The sequence below is a fragment of the Geotrypetes seraphini genome, chromosome 12 (genome assembly GCF_902459505.1).
Source record: "Geotrypetes seraphini chromosome 12, aGeoSer1.1, whole genome shotgun sequence".
NCBI classification, from domain to species: Eukaryota; Metazoa; Chordata; class Amphibia; order Gymnophiona; family Dermophiidae; genus Geotrypetes; species Geotrypetes seraphini.
This window is the reverse complement of record NC_047095.1, coordinates 77337777-77360282: the sequence shown is the minus strand read 5'-3', so window position 1 is coordinate 77360282 and position 22506 is coordinate 77337777. Positions and strand designations below refer to the sequence as shown.

At 44.2% G+C, this 22506-nt stretch overlaps 1 protein-coding gene across 1 annotated transcript in view; it reads left to right on the top strand.

The window, feature by feature from the left end:
* Positions 1-22506, top strand: part of MPL (MPL proto-oncogene, thrombopoietin receptor) — a 135253-nt gene that overhangs the window by 981 nt on the left and 111766 nt on the right. The window contains exon 2 of the mRNA XM_033915538.1: positions 16814-16949. Coding sequence (XP_033771429.1) covers positions 16814-16949 — 136 coding nt within the window. The remainder of the gene's footprint in view (positions 1-16813; positions 16950-22506) is intronic.

The following is a 22506-nucleotide window of genomic DNA, read 5'->3' as shown; positions in this document are numbered from 1 at the left end:
CATTAGATAATTAAAAACACATCCGACACTCAGTCCCCCACTCACACCAGCATTAGATAATTAAAAACACATCCGACACTCAGTCCCCCACTCACTCCAGCATTAGATAAGTAAAAACACATCCGACACTCAGCACCCACTCAAACCAGCATTAGATAATTAAAAACACATCCGACACTCAGTCCCCCACTCACACCAGCATTATATAATTAAAAACACATCCAACACTCAGTCCCCCACTCACTCCAGCATTAGATAATTAAAAACACATCCGACACTCAGTCCCCCACTCACTCCAGCATTAGATAAGTAAAAACACATCCGACACTCAGCACCCACTCAAACCAGCATTAGATAATTAAAAACACATCCGACACTCAGTCCCCCACTCACACCAGCATTAGATAATTAAAAACACATCCGACACTCAGTCCCCCACTCACTCCAGCATTAGATAAGTAAAAACACATCCGACACTCAGCACCCACTCAAACCAGCATTAGATAATTAAAAACACATCCGACACTCAGTCCCCCACTCACACCAGCATTATATAATTAAAAACACATCGGACACTCAGTCCCCCACTCACACCAGCATTAGATAATTAAAAACACATCCGACACTCAGTCCCCCGCTCACACCAGCATTAGATAATTAAAAACACATCCGACACTCAGTCCCCCACTCACACCAGCATTAGATAATTAAAAACACATCCGACACACAGTCCCCCACTCACACCAGCATTAGATAATTAAAAACACATCCGACACTCAGTCCCCCACTCACACCAGCATTAGATAATTAAAAACACATCCGACACTCACTTTCCCACTCACACCAGCATTAGATAATTAAAAACATATCCGACACTCACCACCCACTCACACCAGCATTAGATAATTAAAAACACATCCGACACTCAGTCCCCCACTCACACCACCATTAGATAATTAAAAACACATCCGACACACAGTCCCCCACTCACACCAACATTAGATAATTAAAAACACATCCGACACTCAGTCCCCCACTCACACCAGCATTAGATAATTAAAAACACATCCGACACTCAGTCCCCCACTCGCACCAGCATTAGATAATTAAAAACACATCCGACACTCAGTCCCCCACTCGCACCAGCATTAGATAATTAAAAACACATCCGACACTCAGTCCCCCACTCGCACCAGCATTAGATAATTAAAAACACATCCGACACTCAGTCCCCCACTCGCACCAGCATTAGATAATTAAAAACACATCCGACACTCAGTCCCCCACTCGCACCAGCATTAGATAATTAAAAACACATCCGACACTCAGTCCCCCACTCGCACCAGCATTAGATAATTAAAAACACATCCGACACTCAGTCCCCCACTCACACCAGCATTAGATAATTAAAAACACATCCGACACTCAGTCCCCCACTCACTCCAGCATTAGATAAGTAAAAACACATCCGACACTCAGCACCCACTCAAACCAGCATTAGATAATTAAAAACACATCCGACACTCAGTCCCCCACTCACACCAGCATTATATAATTAAAAACACATCCAACACTCAGTCCCCCACTCACTCCAGCATTAGATAATTAAAAACACATCCGACACTCAGTCCCCCACTCACTCCAGCATTAGATAAGTAAAAACACATCCGACACTCAGCACCCACTCAAACCAGCATTAGATAATTAAAAACACATCCGACACTCAGTCCCCCACTCACACCAGCATTATATAATTAAAAACACATCGGACACTCAGTCCCCCACTCACACCAGCATTAGATAATTAAAAACACATCCGACACTCAGTCCCCCCACTCACACCAGCATTAGATAATTAAAAACACATCCGACACTCAGTCCCCCACTCACACCAGCATTAGATAATTAAAAACACATCCGACACACAGTCCCCCACTCACACCAGCATTAGATAATTAAAAACACATCCGACACTCAGTCCCCCACTCACACCAGCATTAGATAATTAAAAACACATCCGACACTCAGTCCCCCACTCACTCCAGCATTAGATAATTAAAACACATTCAACACTCAGTCCCCCATTCACACCAGCATTAGATAATTAAAAACACATCCGACACTCAGTCCCCCACTCACACCAGCATTAGATAATTAAAAACACATCCGACACTCAGTCCCCCACTCACACCAGCATTAGATAATTAAAAACACATCCGACACTCAGTCCCCCACTCACACCAGCATTAGATAATTATAAACACATCCGACACTCAGTCCCCCACTCACACCAGCATTAGATAATTAAAAACACATCCGACACTCAGTCCCCCACTCATACCAGCATTAGATAATTAAAAACACATCCGACACTCAGTTCCCACCTCACACCAGCATTAGATAATTAAAAACACATCCGACACTCAGTCCCCCACTCACACCAGCATTAGATAATTAAAAACACATCCGACACTCAGTCCCCCACTCACACCAGCATTATATAATTAAAAACACATCCGACACTCAGCACCCACTCACACCAGCATTAGATAATTAAAAACACATCCGACACTCAGTCCCCCACTCACTCCAGCATTAGATAATTAAAAACACATCCGACACTCAGTCCCCCTCTCACACCAGCATTAGATAAGTAAAAACACATCCGACACTCAGCACCCACTCACACCAGCATTAGATAATTAAAAACACATCCGACACTCAGTCCCCCACTCACACCAGCATTAGATAATTAAAAACACATCCGACACTCAGTCCCCCACTCACACCAGCATTAGATAATTAAAAACACATCCGACACTCAGTCCCCCACTCACACCAGCATTAGATAATTAAAAACACATCCGACACTCAGCACCCACTCAAACCAGCATTAGATAATTAAAAACACATCCGACACTCAGTTCCCCCCTCACACCAGCATTAGATAATTAAAAAAACATCTGACACTCAGTCCCCCAATCACACCAGCATTAGATAATTAAAAACACATCCGACACTCAGTCCCCCACTCACACCAGCATTAGATAATTAAAAACACATCCGACACTCAGTCCCCCACTCACAACAGTATTAGATAATTAAAAACACATCCGACCCTCAGCACCCACTCAGAACAAAACACATCGGACACTCAGTCCCCCACTCACACCAGCATTAGATAATTAAAAACACATCCGACACTCGGTCCCCCACTCACACCAGCATTAGATAATTAAAAACACATCCGACACTCAGTCCCCCACTCACACCAGCATTAGATAATTAAAAACACATCGGACACTCAGTCCCCCACTCACACCAGCATTAGATAAGTAAAAACACATCCGACACTCAGCACCCACTCAAACCAGCATTAGATAATTAAAAACACATCCGACACTCAGTCCCCCACTCACACCAGCATTATATAATTAAAAACACATCCAACACTCAGCACCCACTCAAACCAGCATTAGATAATTAAAAACACATCCGACACTCAGTCCCCCACTCACACCAGCATTATATAATTAAAAACACATCCAACACTCAGTCCCCCACTCACTCCAGCATTAGATAATTAAAAACACATCCGACACTCAGTCCCCCACTCACTCCAGCATTAGATAAGTAAAAACACATCCGACACTCAGCACCCACTCAAACCAGCATTAGATAATTAAAAACACATCCGACACTCAGTCCCCCACTCACACCAGCATTAGATAATTAAAAACACATCCGACACTCAGTCCCCCACTCACTCCAGCATTAGATAAGTAAAAACACATCCGACACTCAGCACCCACTCAAACCAGCATTAGATAATTAAAAACACATCCGACACTCAGTCCCCCACTCACACCAGCATTATATAATTAAAAACACATCGGACACTCAGTCCCCCACTCACACCAGCATTAGATAATTAAAAACACATCCGACACTCAGTCCCCCACTCACACCAGCATTAGATAATTAAAAACACATCCGACACTCAGTCCCCCACTCACACCAGCATTAGATAATTAAAAACACATCCGACACACAGTCCCCCACTCACACCAGCATTAGATAATTAAAAACACATCCGACACTCAGTCCCCCACTCACACCAGCATTAGATAATTAAAAACACATCCGACACTCAGTCCCCCACTCACTCCAGCATTAGATAAGTAAAAACACATCCGACACTCAGCACCCACTCAAACCAGCATTAGATAATTAAAAACACATCCGACACTCAGTTCCCACCTCACACCAGCATTAGATAATTAAAAACACATCCGACACTCAGTCCCCCACTCACACCAGCATTAGATAATTAAAAACACATCCGACACTCAGTCCCCCACTCACACCAGCATTAGATAATTAAAAACACATCCGACACTCAGTCCCCCACTCACACCAGCATTAGATAATTAAAAACACATCCGACACTCAGTCCCCCACCACACCAGCATTAGATAATTTAAAACACATCCGACACTCAGTCCCCCACTCACACCAGCATTAGATAATTAAAAACACATCCGACACTCAGTCCCCCACTCACACCAGCATTAGATAATTAAAAACACATCCGACACTCAGTCCCCCACTCACACCAGCATTAGATAATTAAAAACACATCCGACACTCAGCACCCACTCACACCAGCATTAGATAATTAAAAACACATCGGACACTCAGTCCCCCACTCACACCAGCATTAGATAATTAAAAACACATCGGACACTCAGTTCCCCACTCACACCAGCATTGGATAATTAAAAACACATCCGACACTCAGCACCCACTCACACCAGAATTAGATAATTAAAAACACATCCGACACACAGTCCCCCACTCACACCAGCATTAGATAATTAAAAACACATCCGACACTCAGTCCCCCACTCACACCAGCATTAGATAATTAAAAACACATCCGACACTCAGTCCCCCACTCACACCAGCATTAGATAATTAAAAACACATCCGACACTCAGTCCCCCACTCACACCAGCATTAGATAATTAAAAACACATCCGACACTCAGTCCCCCACTCACACCAGCATTAGATAATTAAAAACACATCCGACACTCAGTTCCCCACACACACCAGCATTAGATAATTAAAAACACATCCGACACTCAGTCCCCCACTCACACCAGCATTAGATAATTAAAACACATTCCACACTCAGTCCCCCATTCACACCAGCATTAGATAATTAAAAACACATCCGACACTCAGTCCCCCACTCACACCAGCATTAGATAATTAAAAACACATCCGACACTCAGTCCCCCACTCACACCAGCATTAGATAATTAAAAACACATCCGACACTCAGTCCCCCACTCACACCAGCATTAGATAATTAAAAACACATCCGACACTCAGTCCCCCACTCACACCAGCATTAGATAATTAAAAACACATCCGACACTCAGTCCCCCACTCACACCAGCATTAGATAATTAAAAACACATCCGACACTCAGTTCCCCACTCACACCAGCATTAGATAATTAAAAACACATCGGACACTCAGTCCCCCACTCACACCAGCATTAGATAATTAAAAACACATCCGACACTCAGTCCCCCACTCACACCAGCATTAGATAATTAAAAACACATCCGACACTCAGTCCCCCACTCACACCAGCATTAGATAATTAAAAACACATCCGACACTCAGTCCCCACTCACACCAGCATTAGATAATTAAAAACACATCCGACACTCAGCACCCACTCACACCAGCATTAGATAATTAAAAACACATCCGACACTCAGTCCCCCACTCACACCAGCATTAGATAATTAAAAACACAACCGACACTCAGCACCCACTCACACCAGCATTAGATAATTAAAAACACATCCGACACTCAGTCCCCCACTCACAACAGTATTAGATAATTAAATACACATCCGACCCTCAGCACCCACTCAGAACAAAACACATCGGACACTCAATCCCCCACTCACACCAGCATAAGATAATTACAAACACATCCGACACTCAGTTTTCCACTCACACCAGCATTAGTTAATTAAAAACACATCCGACACTCAGTCCCCCACTCACACCAGCATTAGATAATTAAAAACACATCCGACACTCAGTCCCCCACTCACACCAGCATTAGATAATTAAAAACACATCCGACACTCAGTCCCCCACCACACCAGCATTAGATAATTAAAAACACATCCGACACTCAGTCCCCCACTCACACCAGCATTAGATAATTAAAAACACATCCGACACTCAGTCCCCCACTCACACCAGCATTAGATAATTAAAAACACATCCGACACTCAGTCCCCCACTCACACCAGCATTAGATAATTAAAAACACAACCGACACTCAGCACCCACTCACACCAGCATTAGATAATTAAAAACACATCGGACACTCAGTCCCCCACTCACACCAGCATTAGATAATTAAAAACACATCGGACACTCAGTCCCCCACTCACACCAGCATTAGATAATTAAAAACACATCCGACACTCAGCACCCACTCACACCAGAATTAGATAATTAAAAACACATCCGACACTCAGCACCCACTCACACCAGCATTAGATAATTAAAAACACATCCGACACTCAGTCCCCCACTCACTCCAGCATTAGATAATTAAAAACACATCCGACACTCAGTCCCCCTCTCACACCAGCATTAGATAAGTAAAAACACATCCGACACTCAGCACCCATTCACACCAGCATTAGATAATTAAAAACACATCCGACACTCAGCACCCACTCAAACCAGCATTAGATAATTAAAAACACATCCGACACTCAGTCCACCACTCACACCAGCATTAGATAATTAAAAACACATCCGACACTCAGTCCCCCACTCACACCAGCATTAGATAATTAAAAACACATCGGACACTCAGTCCCCCACTCACACCAGCATTAGATAATTAAAAACACATCCGACACTCAGTCCCCCACTCACACCAGCATTAGATAATTAAAAACACATCCGACACTCAGTCCCCCACTCACACCAGCATTAGATAATTAAAAACACATCCGACACTCAGTCCCCCACTCACACCAGCATTAGATAATTAAAAACACATCCGACACTCAGTCCCCCACTCACACCAGCATTAGATAATTAAAAACACATCCGACACTCAGTCCCCCACCACACCAGCATTAGATAATTTAAAACACATCCGACACTCAGTCCCCCACTCACACCAGCATTAGATAATTAAAAACACATCCGACACTCAGTCCCCCACTCACACCAGCATTAGATAATTAAAAACACATCCGACACTCAGTCCCCCACTCACACCAGCATTAGATAATTAAAAACACATCCGACACTCAGCACCCACTCACACCAGCATTAGATAATTAAAAACACATCGGACACTCAGTCCCCCACTCACACCAGCATTAGATAATTAAAAACACATCGGACACTCAGTTCCCCACTCACACCAGCATTGGATAATTAAAAACACATCCGACACTCAGCACCCACTCACACCAGAATTAGATAATTAAAAACACATCGGACACACAGTCCCCCACTCACACCAGCATTAGATAATTAAAAACACATCCGACACTCAGTCCCCCACTCACACCAGCATTAGATAATTAAAAACACATCCGACACTCAGTCCCCCACTCACACCAGCATTAGATAATTAAAAACACATCCGACACTCAGTCCCCCACTCACACCAGCATTAGATAATTAAAAACACATCCGACACTCAGTCCCCCACTCACACCAGCATTAGATAATTAAAAACACATCCGACACTCAGTTCCCCACACACACCAGCATTAGATAATTAAAAACACATCCGACACTCAGTCCCCCACTCACACCAGCATTAGATAATTAAAACACATTCAACACTCAGTCCCCCATTCACACCAGCATTAGATAATTAAAAACACATCCGACACTCAGTCCCCCACTCACACCAGCATTAGATAATTAAAAACACATCCGACACTCAGTCCCCCACTCACACCAGCATTAGATAATTAAAAACACATCCGACACTCAGTTCCCCACTCACACCAGCATTAGATAATTAAAAACACATCCGACACTCAGTTCCCCACTCACACCAGCATTAGATAATTAAAAACACATCCGACACTCAGTCCCCCACTCACACCAGCATTAGATAATTAAAAACACATCCGACACTCAGTTCCCCACTCACACCAGCATTAGATAATTAAAAACACATCCGACACTCAGTCCCCCACTCACACCAGCATTAGATAATTAAACACATCCGACACTCAGTCCCCCACTCACACCAGCATTAGATAATTAAAAACACATCCGACACTCAGTCCCCCACTCACACCAGCATTAGATAATTAAACACATCCGACACTCAGTCCCCCACTCACACCAGTATTAGATAATTAAAAAAACATCCGACACTCAGTCCCCCACTCACACCAGCATTAGATAATTAAAAACACATCCGACACTCAGTCCCCCACTCACATCAGCATTAGATAATTAAAAACACATCCGACACTCAGTCCCCCACTCACACCAGCATTAGATAATTAAAAACACATCCGACACTCAGTCCCCCACTCACACCAGCATTAGATAATTAAAAACACATCCGACACTCAGTCCCCCACTCACACCAGCATTAGATAATTAAAAACACATCCGACACTCAGTCCCCCACTCACACCAGCATTAGATAATTAAAAACACATCCGACACTCAGTTCCCCACACACACCAGCATTAGATAATTAAAAACACATCCGACACTCAGTCCCCCACTCACACCAGCATTAGATAATTAAAAATACATCCGACACTCAGTCCCCCACTCACACCAGCATTAGATAATTAAAAACACATCCGACACTCAGTTCCCCACACACACCAGCATTAGATAATTAAAAACACATCCGACACTCAGTCCCCCACTCACACCAGCATTAGATAATTAAAAACACATCCGACACTCAGTCCCCCACTCACACCAGCATTAGATAATTAAAACACATTCAACACTCAGCACCCATTCAGAACCTCAGTATGATTCACTGGATGTCGCCTTCATAAATGTAGCATTCCCACCCCAGGTTTCTGATGAATTTTCCCAGTATTGGGGTAATTGAAATAAAGTTAAAGTGGAATAAACTATATAATCTTACTAGCAAAGCCTAAAATATATATAGAGCATATATAGAAAACAGGTTAAGCACATTAATAATTATGTCAATAGAGAGACTGCATAAGTTTCAAACAGAAAAGGAAAAAAGACCTCCCATATCTTGCACCAAGTCTCAACTTCATGAGACTGAATATATTTGATATATTGGAGCTTCTCCAGTCATTGGTACAAAAAAAAAACCCCAAGAAAATCAACCCTCCACTTTAAGTATATTTCACTCTATTGCAGTCTTCATAAAGAAATTGCAAAATGTTTCTTTAAGCACAGTTTTCATAGACACAATCCCATATCATTCACAACTTACTACATTAACCCTTGAAAAAAAAATCTAAGGCCAGCTGTATTCACAAATAAAGACCAACAGCAGCCCTGTTTCGCCTCCAGCTTTTCAAGGGCTGCAACATTAATTCTCCATCAGCAGTCTTCACCAAACCCCAAATTCTTCACCCTCACTAAGGGATTGCACAAAATGGTTCAAAACACAGAAAAAAAACTCCTTGGGACTCTTCTGTGTTTTGAGCCGTTTTGTGCAATCCCTTAGTGAGGGTGAAGAATTTGGGGTTTGGTGAAGACTATTAATGTTGCAGCCCTTGAAAAGCTGGAGGTGAAACAGGGCTGCTGTTAGGTTTTTTGTTTATGAATACAGCTGGCCTTTGCAATTTTTCAACTGTTACTGATGTGAGTTATGAATGATATGGGATTGTGTCCAGAACCAGATTAAAGGGTAGGCATGGACCTAGGGCCCGAAATGGTCCCTATTCTGCCGCTGCTGCTTTCCTAAACCAGATGCAGCAGCAGCAGCAGTAGTATCCTGTAAATCAGGGGTGTCCAACCCACGGCCCAGCTTGTGCTCCCTCTCAAGTCCCAACACTACCTTCTCCCTCCCTTCCTTCTGTGCCTCACTCCGGCAGGTGTTTCGCTTCTGGCCGGCTCCCTTCCTGCCTGAAGTCGCTTTTCTGTTCAAAGCTGCGGGCATCGACAGCATTCTCTCTGACGTCATGACATCAGAGGGAACACTTCCAACGCAGCCACGAATCTCACGAGGAGCCGACGCCCGCAACTTAGAACAGAAAAGCGACTGCAGGCAGCAAGGGAGCTGGCCAGAAACGAAACACTCGCCAGAGGGAGGCACAGAAGAAATGCTGCTGCTGCATAGGGGAGGGGGAGAAATGCTGCTGCTGCTGCTGCAGCACAGGGAAGGAGGGAGGGGGAAAAATGCTGCTGCACCCAATTGGGGAGAGAGAGGGAAGGAAGGAGAAGGAAAAGGGAGAGAAACAAGAAATGCCAAGTCCATGGGAGGGAGGAAAAAGAAAGAAGGAACGGAGATACCAGACCATGGAGGGGGAGGGAGAGATGCCAGGGCATGGGGGGAGGGAAGGGAAGGAGGTAGAGATGCCAGACCATGGGGTGGAATGGGAAGGAAGGAAGGAAAGGAGAAGAGAGATGCCAGAGTATAGGGGAGGGGTGGATTGGAGTCAGAAAAATGGAGAGTGTGTGAAGCTGAAATGAATCATTTACAAAGGAGAGAAGGGGTACAGGCTAGACAGTTTCTGGAAGGAGCATAGAAAGAGGGAAGATACCATATGGAAAAGGGAGAGGGCAGACAGTGGTTAGAAGGGGCCGATGCTGCATGGAAGACAGAGAGAGGACAGATTCTGGCTAGAAAGAAGAGTGAAGACAAGATGATTAAAGCAGAAATGATAAAAGGTAGGAAAAAGATTTTTTTGTTGCTTTAGAATAAAATAGTATTGTAGTTGTATTGATAAAACTTTTATAAACATAAAATAAGGTAATCTTTTTATTGGATTAATTTTAATACATTTTTACTAACTTTTAGAGACCAAAATCCCCTTTCTCAGGTCAGGACAGTATAATGTAACAGCAGTATATTATATTGATCTGAAGAAGGAGGCTAAGGCCTCTGGAAGTTAATTGAAAAATGGATTAGTCCAATAAAATGGTATATTCTTATTTTCAATTTTTTTTTAATTTCTATTTGTTAATTTGTAAAGTGGTGATTCTCAGTTTCTTCAAATTTACATCTGCTGTATTTAAATTTTGCAGAGCATTGTTTCTATGGTGTTTCACTGTATGCAGTTTGGTTTCTTGGCGGTTCGGTTTAACCTTTATCTAGATATTTCTATTTTTAGTTTTTGATTACAGTACTTACAGTATATACTTGAATATAAGTCGATACGAATATAAGTCGAGACCCTCTTTCCCCCCAAAAAAGGAGGAAAAATGGTTGACTCGAATATAAGTCAAGCGGCTTAATATTCAAGTGTCCTGCCCTGTCAAGATCTGTACCCAGCACCCTCCCTGGCAAGCTCTGCACCAGCCCCCTTCCCTCCATCCCTCCCCTGTCAAGCACTGCACCCAGCACCCTTCTTTCCTCCCCTCCCCTGTCAAGCTCTGCAGCCAGCACCCTTCCTTCCTCCCCTCCCCTGTCAGGCTCTGCACCCAGCACCCTTCCGTCCTTCCTTCCCTCCCCTGTCAGGCTCTGCACCCAACACCCTTCCTTCCTTCCCCTGTCAGACTCTGCATTCTCCCTCCCAGGCTCTGCCCCCCCCTGCCCTATCTGCATACCTCTGCCGATCCCTGGTGGAGGTGCAGTGGCTCCTCTGCCGATCTCTGGTAGAGGTGCAGCGGGCAGGAACAAGCTTTCTGAACTTCTGCCCCGCTGCTAACTGGCTGCGCGGATCCACTTTGTTCATCTCAGTGGCACGAGCAGCATTTGGAGCTGCTTCTCGGCGCTGAGTGGCTTCCTTACTGGCTCACGCAGGAGGGGGCATTGACCCAAATATAAACTGGGACCCCCATTTTTGGGCCTATTTTATGGCCCCAAAATCCTGGTTTATATTCAAGTATTCCATACTGAGTGAGGGTGTATCTGTGTTCTGTGTGTATGAAAGACATGGTTTTTTGTTAGCATTGACTAGCCTTGTTTGGCGAAATGCATCGGGCATGGTTCTTGGGAGCACCTTAAATAAACCTGATTTGAATCTCCTTATTATCTGCTGATCTTCTTTTGTTTCATGTTGGATTCTTTGGTGGACCGCTTGCCTTGTTGTTTTGTTACAAGTTAACATACATGGAGTGGAACGTACTAGAAGAGTTACAGATTTGGTTGTTTATACATACATTTGGATTACAGTTGGTTGACAGAGTGAGGCGTTGTAGACTTGGTTATTAATATAGAGTTATATTTGGGATAGTATTACTGCTTTGCAATATATTTGAACACTTTTATATATGTATGGAAAGGGTTCAGAGTTAAAGTACTGGGTAAGTAGGTGGGAAGGGAAGGAAGGGGGATTTGTTCATAGAAGAAAAACTGTGCATTGGTATCTTTGTTTTGAATTAAAAAAAAGAAAGAAATACAAGTGGAAATATAGAAGTAAATGAGAAAAAAGATAGATGGGGGCCGGGCCGGGCCAGGGGAGCCCAATATATTTGTGTGCCTAGGGGCCCTTGAAGAATTAATCCTGCCCTGATTGTGTCTATGAAAACTGTGCTTAGAGACACATTTTTGCAATTTCTTTTTGAAGACTGCAATAGAGTGAAATATACTTAAAGTGGAGGGTTTTTTTAAACTAATGACTGGAGAAGCTCATGAAGTTGGGACTTGGAGCAAGATATCGGAGGTCTTTTTTCTTCACTGTTTGAAACTTGTGCAGTTTCTATTGACAGAATTATTCATGTGCTTAACCTGTTTTCTGGATATGCTCTCTATATTTTTTTAGGCTTTGCTAGTAAAATTATATAGTTTATTCCTCTTTATAACTATTTCAATGATCCCAATACTCGGAAAATTCATCAGAAACCTGGGGTTGGAATGCTACATTTATGAAAACGACATCCAATGGATCATACCGCTGAGGACATGGGACACAATGACCAAACACGCGATAAAGACGGGCCTAGAGAAAATTTCTGTATGGTTTAAAGCAAATGGCCTAGTCACCAACAAAGAAAAGACAGACATGGCCCTGGCTTCCAAATAACACTAAACAGCAATACTGTAGAACCATCCAAGAATGGAATGAGAAACCTAGATGTAAGGCTGGACCCAAGCCTAGACATGACAACGCATATCCAAAGCATGGTCAAAAATGCTTATGGCAAACTCTACTGTGTTAGAGGACTGAAAACCTACCTCTACCACCACGCACTGTCCAATGTAGTAATATCCCTGGTACTCACAATATTTAACTACTGCAATGCAACCTTCCTGGGTTTACCAAAATACATGATCAGACAGATCCAAACAGTACAAAACGCTGCTGCTAGGTTTTTTCTAGGTACATCAAGACAGACGAGTGCCACCCCACTACTGAAAGAGTTACACTGGCTCCCGAATGAGAGCAGGGTAACATTCAAAATCCTATTGCTGACGCACAAAACTGTTCACCTCTTGGAACCACAATACCTAGCAGCCAGACTAAATAACCTTACGTCCCAGCATGCTCTGCGCTCAAGCCAAGAGTCCTTACTACAAATATCTTTTTTCGAAGACATCAAATACAAAAGCACTAGGGCAAGAATGTTCTCAGTAATTGTCCCAATGTGGTGGAATGCCCTATCGAAGGAAATAAAGCTAGAAAAGAACACCAGAAAATTCCAGAAATGTAACCCTCCTTAAGAGGTGTGTATAAATAGTGTACAGTATAGAGTATTTGGCTGCAATAGTAAACCTAGTATTACATGTGTATATATGTAGGACAATTGATTTGGTATAAATGTGTGCATATAAGTAGGATGATGGATTATGGCATAATCATGCCAATATTAATAACTCTGTACAGTAACACCATCATAGAGCTCTGTGTATTTCAAAACTCCTTTGGTAACATCTCTACAGAAGTTCATGTATTGTAGCACCTTTGCAGAGGCTCATGTAGACCGCTCTGAACTGATTTCCCAATCAGTAGTAGCGGTATAGAAGCTGAAGAATGAAACGCTGAATTAGATCCGAGAACTTACAAACACACAGGTAAGCTTGATTCCAGTACCAGGCAACATAATGGAAACTATTATAATGAATAAACTCCCTGCGAGGGATTCCTGGCCGGGTGTACATTCACCCAATCAGCACACACAAACCACTTTAGAAGGTGCAACAAAATGTTTTATTGAGACTTCTACCCAAGCCTATTCCCTCATAGGCTCAGGAAAGGCAAAGATATACTTTTAATTTTAATATCTAGTGCAGCAGCCTGTACACTTTAGGCAGTTAGTCATATCACATTCAGTCCATCAACCTCAGCTTTTGGTCAATTTCTCCAGTTGTCTTAGGTTTAAAGCACCAAAAGTCTGGTTCCTACTTCACTTGTTAAATAGTCCAAACAGAAGAACATTTAGGAGAAAGAAACCTCATTTCTCCAACAGTCTCATTTTGCTTCTGCTCAGTTACCACACCCCAAACACAGGACAGTCACCTTTAAATAAGCAAGTTCAGTTTACAGAGCTCTCTAGTGTTTTCCTAGATGGGCTCTTCAGCTTGCTGTCTCACTCTAGTCCTCCCCAGGACTTGAATGCAACCATAGCTAGGGAAGATTTCTCTCCTTTGGGATCCTCTCACTCTGGGATCTCTCTCTAATGATTCTCCTCTGTGGCAAATAAACATCTCCCTGCTGATCCCCTCCACCTGACTCAGCAAGGTTACCTTGTTAAGGTAGCACAGCACTGAGCTATTAAGCCCAGTGCGGTCTGGGACATGTAGTCCGCTCAGTCTTAGGCTAGCAGCCCCTGCTGTATGGAGGTGGAATGGCAGTCTTAGTGGAAGATAACCCCTTAACTCCTTCACACTCACCCTTTTACTAGAGCGCTAAATGCTCTGATGCTGCTCCGATGCATTTTGTACCCCAGGCTGTGTTAGAAACCTCTACTGCCGCTTAGTAAAGGAGGGCCAAAATTATGGAACATGTAGACAAACATGATTTAATGGCACAGAGTCAGCATGGGTTCAGGCAAGGGAGGTCTTATAATAAGAATAATAACAGTTTATATACCTCAGGACATGAAGTTCTATGCGGTTTACAATGATTAAAAGATGCTACAGATTGAGTAGAATTAACGGAGTTAAGAGCTAGTGATAAACAGCTCTAGAGATCAGTTATTGTGGACTAAGATTTTACCGGTCAGTTGCTTAAATAATTCAGGAACAGATATGTTCTAGGTGTTTCCTAAATTCCCCATAAGTAGTAGGCATAAGCAATTGTTCCAGGTCTTTACCCCTAATACCTGCCAATTGGCTTCATTTCTTTCAAGGTGTGAATAAACATGTAGATAAAGGTAAGCTGATTCATGTAGTGTATTTAGGCTTTCAGAAAGCTTTTTTTTTAACATAAAAACATAAGCAATGCCTCTGCTGGGTCAGACCTGAGGTCCATCGTGTCCAGCAGTCTGCTCACATGGCGGCCCAATGGGACAAGGACCTGTGCAGTAATCCTCTATCTCTACCCCTCTATCCCCTTTTCCAGCAGGAAACGGTCCAATCCTTTCTTGAATCCCAGCCCTATTACGCTCTCTGGAAGCGCATTCCAGGTGTCCACCACACGTTGGGTAAAGAAGAACTTCCTAGCATTCATTTTGAATCTGTCCCCTTTCAACTTTTCCAAATGCCCTCTTGTTCTTTTATTTATAAATGTTTTAATTACAACTCTTGTATTTAAAACAGAAAAATGAAAGCCATTTAGTAATTAAACATAATTGAAGAAATTAAAGATACACATTAAAGAAATAAAATATCAATATGGCTAACATTATACAATCTGAAAAATTACTAAGTGGCCCAGAGTGTAAATGCTCCAACGCTCATAGAATTCTCCAGCTTGTGGCTTAGTAAAAGGGGAGAATTAATAATGGAGGACTAAGGAAAAAAGGTACAAATTCCAAGATTCTCGATGGAAGAGGATGCTACTATCAGAACTGGGGTTGCTTTAGTTTCCAGGAAATTCTTCACCCCAATTTAATAACACATTTGGAAGAAAATTGTAGGAAATATGTTCAAACTAGAGACAAAACCCGAGGTTTTAAGGCCTCAGTTGAGAAATCAGGAAATACAAAGAAACAGACCAAAGCTCCATCAAGCCCAGTATCCTGTTTCCAACAGAGGCCATCCTAGGTCCCAAGTAGTAAACCTCATTTGATGCTGCTTATCCTAGGAAGAAGTACATCTCCAGAATTCTCTTAGCTTGAAACTCTTGTGTTCCAGGCATATTCCTCGTTCATAATCTCCTATGTAATAGGCTCTAGTAACATAAGAATAGCCTTACTGGATCAGATCAATAGGAGTAGCAATATTGCATGACTTTTGACAAAGTTCCTCATGAGACACTCCTGAGAAAACCAGAGTGGAGGGAGAATGATACCAGATGACACTTGTGCAATTCCGAGCTGCCTCTCTTTTACAGACCGGGCACCTCAGGGCACATAGATATAGTCACAGGGTTCCAGAATCACCCCTCAATATGCAAGTGGAAAGTGGCAATGTAAAGAGTTTAGGTTTTCTAGCTGTTTAACTGCAGGACTCCTCCTGGATTGGCAATGAGTTCTCATTTCGCTCTTGTGCTCTTCTTTTCTTTTAGATATCTCTCTTTTATCTGAGGTCTCTGAAAATGTAATTTGCTTCTCTCGAACCTTTAAGGACTTGATCTGCTTCTGGGATGAGGAGGAAGAAGAGGGTGTAGAAGGAAATTATATCTTCTTCTACAGATTTGAGGGGTAAGTGATACATGGTAGTAGGGATCTATTGGACCTGAGAATTACAGCACTTAACTGTGAATCCAGGGGGCGACATCCTAAGCCAAAGATCAGGCATGTTTTGTCTCTGGCCACCATTCATGATTTGGACTTCTGTAATTCACTATTGATGGGCATTGCAAAAGTTAAATTAAAGTGCTGCAAGTCGTTCAGAGCGCCACAGCAAGAATGATTATGGGAACGGCCTGGAATGAGCATATCAGTCCAATATTGAAATGAGGATGGAGTATAATGCCTTGACAATTGTGCACCAGGTGATCTACAGAGTGGCTCAAATGTCAAATCATGACATTTCTCCTAGATCCTTGAGACCCTCAATTGAAGCACTTGGAAGACACAAATATCAGCAATCGCAGTAGCTTGTCCACGTTGGTGGAATGCATTGCCAGGATACTTGAGATTATGTAGGGAGAAAATGTCTTTTAAAAAGCAATTACTGTATTAGCTTAAGACTGTGAAAGCATATTATTTGATGGAAAAGGGTCTTATGATACTGTTTCTGCTATGTTTGTATCTATCTAAATAGGCATGTTTTACTGTTATCCACCTAGTTAAGCGGAAAATAAAATTTTAAAATAAATAAATGATAGCTGGTCTTGTTTCTGCAGATTCTCTTAAGGTAGCCAAATGTTCATCCATGCCTACTTAGTGGACAGTGCTAGAGAAACATAAGTAGTAGTAGTTGACTAGGAATAGTTTCCTATGGGGCTCATAATAAAAAAAAAAACAACAACCCATCTACAAAGTGACCTAATGGGTACTTGGACGATCAAAAAGCCTGTTTGTCCAAGTACCCATAACCAAAGCTGGTTTTAGACATATCTAAAAACAGCTTAGGCCTTTCCCCTGCCTCTAAACGCATAGAACGAAAAGAGGCGTTTTAGAGGAGGGGAAAGGGCGGGAGGTGGGCCGACCTAGACATAGCTGTACAGCAGGTATAACCAAAACATTTGACAAGTTGCGTAGTCGGCACTTATACATTTTGACTTAGACCAAGTCAAAACAGGTATAAGTGACGAAAAAGGGGCTGCTGAGCTGATCGGGGCTGCTGCGATGAGCTCAGCGGCCCCAGCAACCTGCCTACCCTCCACAGCACCATCGCAGCAGGAGAGATGGCTCATCTCCCCTGCTGCAATAACCGTGGCATAAGGAATCACTATCACAACAGGAGAGATAGCCAATCTCTCCTGCCGCAATCCACCACCACCCACCCAACCCGATCGGATCAGACAGGAGGGAGCACAGGCCAGCAACTCCCCACCCCTCCTGGTACGATCGGGGCAGGAGGGAGCCCAAGTCCTCCTACCCCAGTGAAACCCCCTGCCCCCACCCCCTCTAAGATATAGACAGGAGGGATCCCAGGCCCTCCTGCCCTCATCACCCCCCATGATTGCCCCCCAAACCCCTGCTCGCCCCCCCCCCCCCGAACTCAGTGGCCCTGGTACCTTATGAAAGTTGGCCGGACAGACGGGTCCCAAGTCCATCTATCCAGCTGGCCTGCCATCCTCAGAATGGTGGGCCTTAGGGCCTGATTGGCCCAGGCGCCTCAAGCCCCGCCCACAGGTGGGGCTTGAGGCACCTGGGTCAACCAGAATAGGCCCAGTTGCCTTAGGCCCCTCCTGTGAGTGGGGCATTAGGCACATGGGCCAATCAGGCCCTAAGGCCCGCCATTCTGAGGATGGCGGGCCTGCCAGACGGACGGGCTTGGGACCCGTCCGTCCGTCCAACTTTCTTAGGGTACCAGGGGAGTGTCAGGGTGGGAGGGTCGCTGGGTGGGGGGAGTCCGCCGGGTTTGGGGGGCCTAGTGGGGGTTCGGGGGGGTGCGACAAGGGCAGGAGGGCCTGGGATCCCTCCTGCCAGTATCTTAGAGGGGGTGGGGGGTTGGGGTTTTCACTGGGGTAGGACGGCTTGGACTCCCTCCTGCCCTGATCATGTCGGGGAGGGTACCGGTCTCCGGGGCTTCAGGGCTTGGCCTCCCTACTGCCCCGATCGTGTCAGGGAGGGGGGTGGATCATGGCAAGGGAGATGAGCTATCTCTCCTGCCATGATTGTTATGGGGGGTGGATTCTGTAACCAGTGTTCTTTTTCACAGACATCGGTTACAGAATCCAGCTTTTAGGCGAAGGACTGGCTCCTCCTTCACCTAAAAACTCTTATTTTGGGCGTTTGGGACTTAGGCTTTTTTTCCATTGATTATATGTGGTAAGTGTAGATGTAGTGGTGGTCTGTGCATTTAAGCAGGTGAACATAGAGGCAGGCCATTATTTTAAAAAACCCTCCTTTCGCATGTTTTTTTTTGAGAATGGTCATTTCCCCTACTTCTACTTTCAGCATTTAGGGCTTAGGCCAAAAGGGGACTTAGAAACATAGAAAATGACGGCAGAAAAGGGCCATGGCCCATCAAGTCTGCCCACTCTAATGACCCACCCCCCTAATTTCTTCCATGAAGAGATCCCACATGCTTATCCCATTTTTTCTTAAAATCTGCCATGCTGCTGGCCTCAATTACCTGCAGAGGAAGATCATTCCAATGATCAACCACCCTTTTGGTGAAGAAATACTTCCTGGTGTCACCATGAAATTTCCCGCCCCTGATTTTCAGCGGATGCCCTCTTGTGGCCATGGATCCTTTAAGAAAAAAGATATCATCTTCCACCTTGATACGGCCCGTGACATATTTGAACGTCTCGATCATGTCTCCCATCTCTCTACGTTCCTCGAGTGAGTACAGCTGCAACTTACCCAGCCGTTCCTCATACGGGAGATCCTTGAGTCCTGAGACCATCCTGGTGGCCATTCGCTGAATCGACTCAATTCTCTGCACATCTTTTTGATAATGTGGTCTCCAGAATTGTACACAATATTCTAGATGAGGTCTCACCATAGATCTATACAACAGCATTATAACTTTGGGCTTCCGGCTGACGAAACTTCTTCGGATACAACCCATCATTTGTCTAGCCTTGGATGAAGCTTTCTCCACTTGATTGGCAGTCTTCATATCTTCACTAATGATCACTCCTAAGTCCCATTCTGCTGCAGTTCTTGCTAAGGTCTCACCATTTAGGGTGTAAGTTCTGCATGGATTTCTGCTGCCAAGGTGCATGACCTTACACTTTTTGGCATTAAAACTTAGTTGCCAAGTTGAGGACCAATGTTCCTGTAAGAGTAGGTCCTGTGTCATACAGTCGGGCACTGTGCTTTTGCCTACTATGTTGCATAGTTTGGCGTCATCGGCAAATAATGTTTTTTTTTTTGTTTATGCCCCTCCACGTGTTTAGTATACTCGTATTAGTAGCAGTGTGGGCATCTCTCCCTTTGTTGTTGTGTTTGGGGTTTTTTTTAAAGCGTGTTGGCAGCACATTTTTTCTATGCATGTGCCCATCAGCGATGGTCGCATACAAATTTAGAAATTATATGCGCAATTTTTTTAAGAATGTCTCGGGTTTTAGATTCGGTATCTGAATGGCTGTGTTAGCAGACTGTCGCTTTTTAACACAGGTTTTTGAGAATCTTCCTTCGAGAGAGTGTAAGATAGAGAATGACATGGGGATAAATTTTTCCCCATCCCGTCCTGAATAATTCTTTTCCTGTGTCTGTCCCATTCCTGTAGGCTTTAAAATCATGTGTTTAAGGCTTGTGTGGTTAGGACGGAGCTTGCAGGAATGGGACAGGTACAATGACAAAACTGGTGGGGATGGAGAAATTGAGTTTCTATGGGGAACAGGGAAAAAATGTGTCCCCCTTGTCATTTGCTAGTGTAAGGTATAAGCAGTTCTGACAAAATCAATGGAAGCCCAAATGTGCCAAATCTTATAAATCAACAGCAGGATTTTAAAGGAATAACTAATTTGGAGCCAGTTCTCAGACCACAGGAACAGGGTAACATAATCAATGTTTTACCGCAGAATTCTGAACTAATTGAAGTCTGAGTTCTCTTTGATTTGTCCAACAGTGGCTGGATATTTGTGGGTTTTTTCTGCCACTACTTGGGACTGATCTAGCATGATTCATGGAAAGAAAAGGAAAGTATCATTTCACCTTCTCTTGCAAGCCAAAGCTGTAGAAAAATGCTTTCAACATTACCCCAGATCAGGAATAGGCAATTCCGGTCCTCGAGAGCCGGAGCCAGGTCAGGTTTTCAGGATCTCCACAATGAATATGTATGAGATGCACTGCCTCCTTGAGATGCAAATCTATCTCATGCATATTTATTGTGGAGATCCTGAAAACCTGACCTGGCTCCGGCTCTCGAGGACCGGAATTGCCTACCCCTGCCCCAGATGATAAACAAATAGCAGTTCTCTTGTGCTTTTTCTCTCTCTCCCCCCCACCCCTTTATCCAAAGCATAAAGATAGTGGCTATGGCAACAGCAGCAGTAGTAATCTTGTGCGCTGTTAGCAGGTAAGGCTAAGGGCACTGGTCTTTGAACCTAAGGGCCGCCGCATGAGCAGATTGCTGGGCATGATGGACCACTGGTCTGACCCAGCAGCGGCAATTCTTATGTTCTTAGCCCGTTACATTAACGGGTGCTAGAATAGATGTGTAGAACATAAGAACATAAGCAGTGCCTCCGCCGGGTCAGACCATAGGTCCATCCTGCCCAGCAGTCCGCTCCCGCGGCGGCCCGAACAGGTCACGACCTGTCTGAATCACTAGAAGGGGCCCCCTTGCCACCTTGGTTTCCCATTGAGTCCTATCTTCCCATCGAAGTCCTAACCCTCCGGTCTTGCACATGCATGACCTGGTTGGGTTTCTATACTTATTTCCTGGTTAGCTTTCTATACCTTTGTTACATCCCAGCACCTCTCTCAGTATCCCACGATCCCTTTATCCCTCAGGAATCCGTCCAATCCCTGTACCGTACTCTGCCTGATCACTTCCTCCGGTAGCACATTCCAAGTGTCCACGACCCTTTGGGTGAAAAAAAACTTCCTTGCATTTGTTTTGAACCTATCTCCCTTCAGTTTCTCCGAATGCCCCCTCGTACTTGTTGTCCCCTTCAGTCTGAAGAATCTGTCCCTATCCACCCTCATGATCTTGAAGGTCTCTATCATATCTCCCCTGAGCCTCCTTTTTTCCAGACTTAGGCATTTCTTTCTTTCTCTCTCTCTGCCCCGTCTGTCTTCCCTTCTCCCTTATTTTTACCTCCCCCATGTCCAGCAGCACCGCTTCCCTGCTCTCCCTGTCCAGCAGTAGCCCTTCTCCATTCCTTTTACCTCCCCCCTGTCCAGTAGTACCCCTTCTCCCTTACCTGCTAACTGTCCAGCATCCGCTATGCCGGACAGCCTTGGAGCTTTTGCTAGGCCGGCCTGCTTCGCATTATCGAAGTGGGCCGGCCTACCAAATGCCCCGCAGCTGCCATCGCTGCTGGTCTGGGGGTGAGAAGGAAAGGCGTCATCAGAAGTCAGCCAGCGTCGGAGATCAGGGCAGGAACGTTGCTGGGGAAACCGCCGCACGCATCACAAACCGCTGAAAGCTCCTACTGCGCATGCAGCAACACGGAGTCACGGATCA